At 36.2% G+C, this 11,463-nt stretch overlaps 1 protein-coding gene across 1 annotated transcript; it reads right to left on the bottom strand.

The window, feature by feature from the left end:
* Nucleotides 1-1,420: 1,420 nt before the first annotated feature.
* Nucleotides 1,421-9,168, bottom strand: slc6a22.2 (solute carrier family 6 member 22, tandem duplicate 2). The gene is made up of 14 exons (XM_035661611.1): nt 8,973-9,168; nt 8,479-8,613; nt 7,066-7,206; nt 6,907-6,988; nt 6,693-6,825; nt 6,464-6,598; nt 5,949-6,052; nt 5,710-5,834; nt 5,503-5,615; nt 5,252-5,389; nt 4,875-4,977; nt 4,145-4,245; nt 2,715-2,885; nt 1,421-1,947 (listed from the first exon to the last, which is right to left on the bottom strand). The coding sequence occupies exons 1-14, from the start codon at nt 9,166-9,168 to the stop codon at nt 1,783-1,785; spliced, it is 1,842 nt and encodes a 613-aa protein (XP_035517504.1). The 3' UTR covers nt 1,421-1,782.
* Between the last annotated feature and the right edge of the window lie 2,295 nt (nt 9,169-11,463).

The following is an 11,463-nucleotide window of genomic DNA, read 5'->3' as shown; positions in this document are numbered from 1 at the left end:
GTAGTGAATTTGTCCATGCACATGTTCAGGGAAAAAGTCAGTTTTTCCATGTCATATATTTCTTTAACAATTGCAACCCACTCCTTTTTGTTGGGGACTCTCTTAAAAAAAATAGGTTTTAAGGGAAATTACACTGTAAGATTTTGTGAAATATAGAGGGGGGATGAGGGAGAAGAACAAGGATTCTTGGGGAACTACTTACTAAACATACTAATTTAGTTTTGGTATAGGAAGATGGGGGGGGGGGGAATAGTTATTTGGTCAAGAAGAAAAGAGTAGTAAAAACAGCTGAACAGAAAATCACGTGTCTGATATTGAATTGTACTGTCATAATAGATATTTCATAAACAATAAGGTCAAACTGTAAGTGGTACTTCCATCAAATAAAAAATAATAACATAATAATATATTTTATTTCTAGCACTTGTAAAAATCAACAGTGCTTTACAGAAACCAAAATAGTGAAACAGTGAAAATATCAGTCAAAGTATAGCGTTAGTGTCAGAAAATCATCTTTAAATAACTAAAGTCCCCACAGAAATGAGCTGCCTCTGATGGTCATGTTACTGCAACAATTGCTATAATATAGAAAAGAAACACACACCAAGGGTTGTAGTGAGGTGCTGATCACTGGAAGTAGATGTGAGAGCACACTGTGGCTCCATATGAATTTCTCTTTTATTCACACTATGACTTTTTGGCCTTACCAGCCTTCTTTAAAATCTGTGCACTTAACTGTAATTAAATAGTAAAATGGTTTAACAGTGACGCTTTATATTACTCTCTAATTAAACTCAATAAAGCTCTGAACACGCACTGTCTTGAATTACAGCCTGCTCAACAAGGTTTCTCTCAGTTTCAGGTGTGGTCTGCTACTTGTGATACCCACAACATTGTACAGTTGTATAATAATGTGTTCTCTGCACCTCATTAACTATTTTATATACACATTTTCCTATATATTTTTAGCAGGAATATCATAAATTTAAAAATAAACAGCATTTTTTGTAGCTACATTCATACGTTTTAATCCAATGCCTCTTTTTTTTCCTCAGGATTCTTGTTTGTTCCTGAATAACTATACTAATGTACCCTATAGTTATGTATTAAACACATTGTATTTACATTCCTATTATCTAATATATTTAAGCATAGTATGATTTAAAAATATAATACCAACGGTTCTTTAGACTATTGCTGTTATTGTTAATATTGTTAGTATTGTTCAGGTATTGTTTCAACATTTCATGTTTCTTACCCAATAAAGATATCATTATATCCTATAAATATTTAACGGAATTCCAGTAATCAATATTAATATGCCTACTTGAATTATAATGATTCAGATAGTGTATATAGCACAGTTTATACATTTCTTTCCCACCTAAAAACATACAGAAAACTATTTGGCAGCTAAATTCCTTAGAATAACCTTTTTCCTAGACGTCTTGATTTATTCCCTGGTAACAATCGTGATACAACAAAAGCTTCTGTATTCTATATTATTTTCAGAAACATGCTGCCAGCTGGAATACACAAGAGAAATAGAAATGTTTGTTTAGTATATCTAAATTAATAACCTGGAAGATCACCTCACTGCTAACAGATGCTGCAAACACTGTAATATAGTGGGATGCTTCAGAGTTTCTCAGTTCCCTTTTTGTTTTTTTGTTGGTGTTTTTTGGTGTCGGGGGCTGGGGCAGTTTGACTGACAAGTGAAACAGCTTATAATCTATGGTCTGCGCTCCTCATGGCTCCATTTCAGTCCTTTTTTCTTGCAGTTTAAATAATGGATGATCTCTGAGCTCTGTCACCTCTGTCATCCGGACTTTCTGCTGTGCGCAGTGTGTACAAGCCTGTGAAGGTCTGAAATGCTTCTTTATTTGATGTCTTCTTTAATGTTGCAGAAGGTAAGTCCTTTGCTGGAGTACACAGAACTTTCAGTCTCTGTGTGGAGAAACAGAAGGATCATTTTCCATTAATGTCCACAGTATGTTGACTGTGGTAAAGTAACGAATCTGCTCAACTACAATCATGTTTTTTCTATAAAATACACACTTACTGTCAATAATGGACAGGCAAGGCTTAAAATCAAAAGCTAAACTTTTGTTTTGTTTACTTTTTGCTTGAGCTTGCACTTATCTCTCAGACTGTCCACACAATGACAGCATCAGTCAGTTTCAGCAATTGTCCCAAAACATGTTTATGTTTAAGTGAGAAAGTCTTTTAGTGGCTGTAGTAAGTATGACTCTTGGCTGACAAATGAAGAAACAGAGCCAAAAGGTCCACAGAGGGATGGAGGATGGAGCTTGTGGGTGGTTGGATGGGTCAACAAAACATCAGACTTTAACGGGTAAACACTGTTCATTTCCCATTTCCTACTAACAGTTGCACTAACACGGGTTTCTTTTAACTACGACTGATCCCTAATCATGACCAAGTTGTTTTATGCCTAACACTGCATGAAAAGAATGAATTTGGGTAAGGAAACTGCAGCAAACACTACAAATTTTTGGGATTTTGATTTATTGAAATGGAAACATCTGCATATTTAATAATAAGCACCAACTACAACAAAAAGTTTGGTAAAGTTTACTCATTTAACCTGTCACAAATGTATACCTTTTTCAGGTTTCAGCTTTTCAGTTGCTAACCGTTCTACAGTAACTACATTGTCTGATCTGACATATGTTTATAACAACATGTGACTGTACCTGTCTCAGTGTTCCCGGAGTGACACTCACAGCGTACAGCATCCACAGAGGAATCATGAGTGTTGAAGAGAGAGTAAAGAATCCACCAATGGCGTAGCCCCACCAGGGGTATTCATAAGTGTTGTTGAATTTGAGCGGAGTATATTTGACCAAGGAGAAGAGAAATGTGCACTAAAGAAACACACAAGCAGAGAGGAAAGAGAAAGTATTATTAAAGTAGCTTAGCCTATTACTTAAACTCCTGAGGCGTCCAACCCAGGAATGGCCTGGTTGACACATTTCACTTTAGGCTGATGTTACCTGAAGTTGTGTGTTGCGTTTTGTACAGAATATATAGCCTTTGCTCTTCCAGGGTCAAAACACCTGACAACAATAGTGACACCCCATGTTCAGCTTTTAAATATATTTTTTTCTTGACCAGTGTTTCCTCAGGTTAGACATGTTGCCCTGGCCAAAGTCTGCATGTCCTGACTCACTGTGAGTTGAACAAGCTGCAGGGGCAAATGTAATGTTAGTCTCTATCTTTCTCTCTATACCCTACCTTACTCTCTCACCCAGATGCGCTTTCATGTACTGAATTTTGGCACGACTGAACGTAATTTGGTCACGACCCTTAAAAGTACACAGTTCTGCACCTACTAGTACCAGGCAGATCATCCGTTCCCACACACCACCATGTTGTGAACCTGCTGGCAGATCAAAAGTCAAACTTCAACCTGCGACAGAACTCCTTGCATCCTGATTCAAAGCAGCAAGAGCCTCTTTCAGTTCTTGTTCCGCTCCACTGAAATTGGTACCATTATCTGACCTTAGGTGTGCTACTTATCTTCTCCTGCTGATAAAACAGCACCAATCATCAATGCATTTTTGACTGCTGCTTGTCATACAGGTAATTATAACTGAATCACTTGATCTTTCCTTCCTTACTTCGACTGTATTAGTAAACAATGGTACATCTCTTGTTCCTGTGTTCTTCCATTGTAGTATCTACAAAAACAACATTCAGTGCAAAGTACCATCTTTACACCCATGGTTGATTGCAACTTTAGTGCCACTAGAATTGTATTTTTTGCAAATGTAAAGCTTGAAGAGAATTATGAATCTTGGTCTCATCTTTTTTTTAAAGTACATGTGGTGGCAGCTACAGATAAAAAAAATCACATACCTAAGTTCTTTAGATCATCTATAATTTAATATTTCTTCAGAAGAAACAAGCCAGTGATGAACTAATAATTTACACAGATTCTTAAAAAAAATCATTCAAATTGACATTGAACAGCCTTGAGTTGCAATACAGCACCCAATCAATGGTAATGGTTTCCATCTGGTTGAGACATGGACTACCTTCAGGACAGAAGCCTCTGGCAGCTGTCAGATACACTCGCTTCTTAATACAACGTGAACAAAGTTACAAGACAGGCAATACTTACAGTACAGATAGCCGGTGTGAAGTACTGCCAGCAGTATTTCATGAAAGGCCACGGTCGATATCCAATCATGTCCTGTATGTTATCATACAGACGATCTGCACCTGAAGAAAATAAGTAGTTAGTGTTATGGTCTACACAGCTGTTTCTAATTTCAGAAAAAAACTAATTGCTATAAGACAAGATTACATTTCTATCCTGTATCTTTTTGTATTCCAATGCATCTCTGAGGAGACAGTAATACTTACATTGAGCGAAATATTCAAACCTAAGAAAATTTCCAGTAAATTGAAATTTTCCTAAAAATTCAGCCTCACATAGTTTGTAACTTTAATAACTTTAACATCTCAACTTGCATTCAAAATAGTTAAACAGAGTTAAACCAGGGGATCCCAACATTTATGGCCTGTGACCCCTTAAAATGAAGCAGTGTCCATCCACATGTTCACACATGTTCCATCATTGGTTGCATTTGTCTATGATGAGGTTAACCATGCCAGTCATGTGATTCTGTTTATTTTGAATATTTTCATAGTAAGTCACATGAAAAGAAGCAGATATTAGAGCAATACGTGAAAACATAAACTTTGTATCATATTTTTTTTCTTTATATCCTGTTAACTGTCTCATGGCCCCTCAGGGTGGGAGCCACTGGTTTACAAACTACATGAGCTTATAAAGGGAATCCAGCAATGGCTCTGGTAGCTTTTACTAAGTTAAAAGATTTTCTTACCATAGATCCATCCAACACAGACAGACTGAAGAATAGCAAAAAGCAGGAGTGTCATCCCACTGCAGGCATAGTAGTCGAACAGCTGAAAAATGTAAAGGCCTCCCTGCAATACAAAGAGAGAATAGTACTTCAAATGAGCCCAAACAAGGTTGTCATCATCATGTGAATATACAGCAAACAAGGTACAATTATAAAAAGGTTCTACATAGTATTTCCTTTAGGTTATCTGCTTCTCTCTTTTATGTCTTCACCAGTAACTGTTTTGCTTGTTTTTATTTAAAAAAATGTACATTTGCTGCATTTATTACATTGATATATACTGTAAACAAAGTCTAATTTATTAGAGAAATCAGTTTCACAAAGTTTTCACCTCTCACCTCTGTGACCATCAGAAGGCCAAGAAAGAAACTTCCAACAGAAATGGCAAGAAGAAGGAGTTTACGGCGACAGTTGTTTTGAAAGAAGGCAGGATACATGTCGGAGATTGTTGTGACAAGTGCCTCTTGATATACAAACTGTAAAAGTGAGTGATGAAAAGATTAAAGAGATTATTTTGTATTAATTCAAAAGTAATGTATTACGGTGTCTGAATGTAAGTATTCAATTCCAAACTGATGAATGGTCCTACCTCGCTATCTAATCCTAAGAAGATAATCATAACAAAGAAGAAAATAGCCCAGAGCTGGGGAAGAGGCATTAGAGCCACAGCACGAGGATAAGCTATGAATGCCAACCCTGGACCTGCAAATGTGCATGGAAAAAAAAGAAATATATTCTTAAACACTTCAAACTGTATCACTCTGCAGTTCTGTAAAGCATTATTAACCCTCCATACCTGATTCAGCCACCAATGAGATATCCAGACCTTGTTCCTTTGCCATGAAACCAAGCACAGAAAAGATGGCGAAGCCAGCTATAAAGCTGGTTAAACTGTTTAACAGGCACAGGTAAACACAATCTCTGTAGGGAAGAAAAACAAAACATTAGTAAACTGGTGCTCTAATCCAAACTACAATAAGTAGTTTGAACAAAACTGAACTGAGTGCAGTGAGTGCAGATAAATAAAATACAAACCTGTAGCAGTTGTTGCTGTACTTGTTGTAACTTCCTAAAGACGTCAAAACACCTGTGCAAACTCCATAGGAGTAGAAAATTTGGCTGCCAGCATCCATCCATACCTGATTTGGATGAATATATGTTAAGTTTAGGGTTTAAATATGGAAATCTCATAGAAGTTAAATGTATACCATATACTATTAATATCTACTCATTAGGAAATGTTTTTAAATGGTTTTAAGGTATCTGCTAAGTTGTAAAATAGTCATATTCAAATTAGCCCTATATGAAAAACGGATTAAACTTCATTGTAAAGTAAGTAAAAAATACTCTGCTATGATAATTATTTTAACATGGTTTTCCTACATAAAAAAGAACAAAATTTGTGAATCTATGAACTCCTGTTGTTTGAAATTGGTATGAATAATCATGTTCCACACAGAGCCACTAGCCTAGCTGTAGACCAGCTTATGGTTATATTCAGACATTCAAAGCACTTGGTTAAGGGAAAAGATTTAAGGGAAAGATTGTACCTCTGGATCAGTAAGGCGGGATGGGTCTGGGTAGAGGTAGAACATGATTCCATCTTTGGCCCCCGGTAATGTAAGACCACGAACAAGCAGCACCACCAACATTACGTATGGGAAAGTGGCAGTGAAGTAGACCACCTAAGACAGAACCAACAGATAATTTTTGTGTCACTTTTTAAGATTAAATACTGTGAGAACAGGATTTACATGAAATTAGACATTACAACATTACCTTTCCGGTTGTTTTCACTCCATTCCAGACACAGAAGTAACACAATATCCAGGCCAGAAGTAGACAAAGGGCCAGATCCCAACGAATGTTACCAATTTTCTCAATTCCACTGGACAGGCCCAAGATTCTCCTCCTGCAACAAAGTTTTTTAAGGAATAATACAACAAAAGCAGCAGTCTTTATATGACGCCTTAACTCATGCTACAGTACTTACTCCCAAAATTCGACAACTGAAGATGTGCTACTTCCGTACAGCAGAGCGGATGTTTGATTGTGACCCTGCTCAAAACAGCCGTCTTACATGAAAATATAAGAGAGGTTAACAAGGTGAACTCATTGCACAGTTTTATGTCATAGCTGGAAACAATGGTACCTGTGTTCCAGCTGTTGTGACAGCTTGCCCATGGCAGCTCAGACCTGAAGGATGAAAACAGGTAAAGAAACGTCCAAGCCAGTATGATGATGTAATACACCCCAGTGTACAAAACAACCACTTGGCTTCCGTAACCTAAGCCTGTAGAAAGATGGAGATTTCATATTGTAATACCAATAAAAACTGTTAATGTTTGTTGCTGAGAAAGCTATCAAAATTGACACCAATTTATGATTCAAAGATCATGTCTAAATATAAACTGTATGTCAGTAATACATTAAAGCAGCGGCAAGCAAGGTATTGTTTTTGGCCACTTCGGTGCACATATTAACAACAAGATCACACACACGTTTGACATATCATTGCCATGTGGAAAATAATTTAGTACATTTACTCAGATACTGTATTTAAGTACAGTATCTCAGGTACTTGTACTTTACTTGAGTATTTCCATTTTATGCTACTTCATTCTTCATACTTAAACTAAAGTGCTTTGGCAGACAAAGCAGGATACTCAGATTAAAATTACAAATTACAACAGAGAGCCAGGCACTAAGGCCAAACAAAGGCAAGAAAGAATATCAAGAATGAGTACGTTGCTTTTGAATTTTTTTCTGATAATATATCACTACTTCTTCTTGTAATGGAGTATTTCTACATCGTGGTATTGGTAGTTAGCAAACAGATGCCTATTTACACATCATAGCAAACCTAAGTGATGGCATTTGTTTTTCCTCCTGGGGCAAGTTGTTCAGTTGCTCATAATTTAATGGTGGGTTATTGTTGTTGTATAGTATATCCATATATATGAATAAACAAGGTGAATTTTTCACTGAGAGCAATGCCCTCATCACATTCACACAGTTACATGGCTGGACTAGACACGGGAGTCAGCTAGTATCAAATGCCTACTGCAAACACTGCTGATGATTTAAAAGTACTACACACTAACAATAATAATCAGATTTTAAAGATGTTAAAAAGTTGTAGTAATAGACTCATGTATATTGAAAGCTGAATGAAAGAATTATAGGCAGGCACTGGCAGGAGGAGCTACTGTAGTATTTCACCTCCACTTCCTCATTGTAACTAAAAATAAAATAATAGATAACTACGGAAATTGACTTTTTTCACAGCAGACATTTCGACTTTTCATAGCAGTAAGCTATTTCAGTGAGCCAGCAATAATTAGTGGGTTTGCAGCAATTGTTAATGTTATTAAATACACCTGTTTTTCCTGCTATGACATGTCAAAATGTGTGCTGTGAAAAAGGTCTAATTCAACTGAAGTATGAGGGAAACAGCAGTTTTAAACTGTGTTCATAAGCAGTTGTGTATGGTGAGTTTTTTCTTAACATCACACAGTTTTCTTATTTTTGTAGCTGACAGAAAATGATCACTGTGAAGACTTACCTTCAAAAAGAGGACAGATTTTTCTCCAACATGTTATTCCACCCTGGCTGGTGAACTGGCCCAAAGATGTCTCGAGGAAGAAGAGTGGGATGCCACAGGTGAACAAAAACAAAACATAAGGTATGAAGAAAACCCCTTTAAGATAAAAGAAAAATGAAATATCTCATGAAAGCATTGATAAAATTGGATACATTTGTGCACACAAATAGTTATTTATAAAGATAAATGTACTTATGTAGCAAAAGGATCTGTTAATTAATAGTAAGCTTGTCGTTTAAGGTCATACAGCTGTCAAAGAGGTGTAACTATTTATTATTAAGAAATCATAGTTACTTTAAAACTGTACTGATGGAGTTGAAGTTTTTTTCCTCTGCTGGCATTAAAAAAATGTTGCCCTACAAGCCAACTCTTAACTGAACTTAATCCTTGGCAAGCCAGCTACAGCACAACCTTTTGTACATGATGTGCACCTGGCCACAACAACAAAGATTTACCTCCTCCATTTTTGTAGCAAAGGTATGGAAACCTCCAGACATTTCCCAGGCCAACAATGTGTCCAGCGACGGCCAGAATGAACTCAACCTTACTGCCCCACTGTTCCCTCTCCTGAGGTTTGGCCTGAGTGTCTCCTGGTCTGGTTCCAAGGTTCATCAGATTCATTTTCACCTGTGAGTTTTGTCTTTGGTCCATTTCAAAAAATTCCTAAGATTCTTTAGGATCAAATACATATAGCAAATACATCTTTTAGAAAAAGCAATGAATGATGATGATGGGACACACTATATATTCATGGTTTTATATGCCCTTTCATAATTTTTGCCTTAAATTAAATATTTTTGTGTATAAGTGCAGTAAATAACCCATTAATGCCTTAAATAAAAGGAAAACATAAGCTACATTTTAATATAATATACTATATAATTAGAAGTCAAAACTAAAAGATGCACAAATTACCTTCAGCAGTTGGAGTGTTTCCTCCTCTGACAGTTGCCTTCGAAATAAAACACCAGCCTCTCTCCTGGAATAAGTTGAGTGAAATGGGTTTCTGAGGAGTGGCCACTGAGACCAACATAATCAGTCGTTTCTTTAGAACCAATGGAAACCAATAAAACAGCACACACACACACACACACACACACACAGTTTTTGTCTGTTTGCCAAGATAAAACAGATAACTACATTTCTTTATCTTTTGGCTACACACTTACATGTAGCACATCTGTTCCCCCCTTGTTGTTCTGTAAAATACATTTGAAGGCGCTGGGTCATAGTTGCTTCATTCATTTCATGAACCAATAGTAATATGTGTTTTCTTTATGGACTCAGTTGCCACAAAGCTGCAGTTTCCCTCTCTTCACATTCGTCTCACATTGCATAACAAAAGGAACAAAAGCACCTACTCAGAGGATTAGATTTCTCACCTTTCTCTGTCTCATTGTTCTCTTAAAGCTTTCTCTTAATTTAGTATCTGGTGGTCTTGTGGTGTCTTTACAGTTTCACATAAGTGCAAATAGTGGTAAATAAAACTATTTCAGATTATATTATCTTTTGAAACAGCCTAATAGTTAATGAAAAAAAGTTTAACTTATTAATAGGCAGAAGATTTAAACATTTGTCCTCAGGAAACCATAGGGGGAAATGATAATAAAATGCACAGGTTGTATTCTAATCAATCTTTCCAGTGTTTAACTATCAATGTTACGAGGATAATATTCTGCACGTAATCAGTCTCTGTGATAATGAAGGAAATGAGTGATAGTCAACTTTAATTTATCACAGTCTAATTTAAATAATAGCATGATATAGCTTCATTTTGTGTTTTCCTGGTCTTAAAAACATTATTTTTAACTAATACATTTCTGTGACAATGTGACAATTCTGAGTTTATCATACTATCTTAAGACAATAAGTATACACAATATATCCTTGAAATAATCCTGTTTTGGATCATATTCAGAATATGATTATCTAAACACTGGTGCATTTTAAGAGTGTATTCTCTGCTATAGTGGAGGAAAGGAGTTACAAGCAATAGTCAACTTTATGCGAGCATGTACACCCATTAAAATTTACACGCAAAAAAAACAGTCTTATTTAATTATGGGATCATGTTGGAATGTCTCAAATACCCTTTAGAGGCGCTGATGCCGTGCAAAGTCGTGGAAAGTGTCCCAGATTCCTCAGAGTCAAATAGGAGATAAAAGGAGAAAGAAAAAAAAAGGAAGAGTTTGGTGTGCAATCGAGCTACAATGAGAATACCAAGTGGTTTTACTACTTGAAAGTTGATGTTAAAGAGATACTCAAATTGTGGTTCACAAGCAGGTGGAGGACCAGGATTTGTTCTGTTGTGGACGGTTATTCTCCGGTGAGTGTGTTGGCTTAAACTGCATGTCCAAAAAAATATATATATATATATAAAATAATCTGAGAAATGTTTAGTGTGTGGTATAACCTCAGCACTGTAGAAATATCTGTGTAATGGATTTGAATGTGGAGTTTTATTACTTTATTACATTTGTGGCATTTTATTTTACTAGTTCCTGAAAAATCTGTATACCTCCAGAATGCTTAATATGGATTTGGGACACAGAACACTTGCTGTGCTTTTGTTGTTGCTGTTGTTGTTGCTTAGGGGATGTTTTTGTTTCTTTGTTTTGTAAGGAGGCCCTCAATGGGAAGTCAAATACTGCATGTTTGCAGGCACTAGAGGGAGACAGTGGTCTGCAAAAGAGCTTTCTCTGAAACTGAGGCTCATCCTGTCCAGTCACAAACCTCCCCACACACAAATATTATGTATATGGTAATTTTATCAAATGATGAAACTTGAAAATGATACTTGATTACACATACATCTAATGTCCTCAGTTTTGCCTAAAAAAAACCATTTGTAGTACTTGCACACCAGCAAAAATGCTTCTAGTAGAAAGGTCATGTTTAATTGACAAAATATTAAAGTGTGTAGGATTTAGTGTAGTTGCAACTCGC

Source organism: Morone saxatilis, unplaced genomic scaffold (genome assembly GCF_004916995.1).
Source record: "Morone saxatilis isolate NCDOM2014 unplaced genomic scaffold, NCSU_SB_2.0 Contig18, whole genome shotgun sequence".
Lineage (NCBI taxonomy): Eukaryota > Metazoa > Chordata > Actinopteri > Moronidae > Morone > Morone saxatilis.
This window is presented reverse-complemented; position numbering and strand designations above follow the sequence as displayed.

Bases quoted from the DNA above. Each gene is read 5' to 3' on its own strand.
- slc6a22.2 (XM_035661611.1), bottom strand. From the start codon at position 9,168: ATGGACCAAAGACAAAACTCACAGGTGAAAATGAATCTGATGAACCTT. The intron at 6,989-7,065 runs GTACCATTGTTT...TTTTCATGTAAG, and splicing joins TCACAACAGCTGGAACACAG to ACGGCTGTTTTGAGCAGGGT. The intron at 2,886-4,144 runs GTAAGTATTGCC...GTGTTTCTTTAG, and splicing joins TCACACCGGCTATCTGTACT to TGCACATTTCTCTTCTCCTT.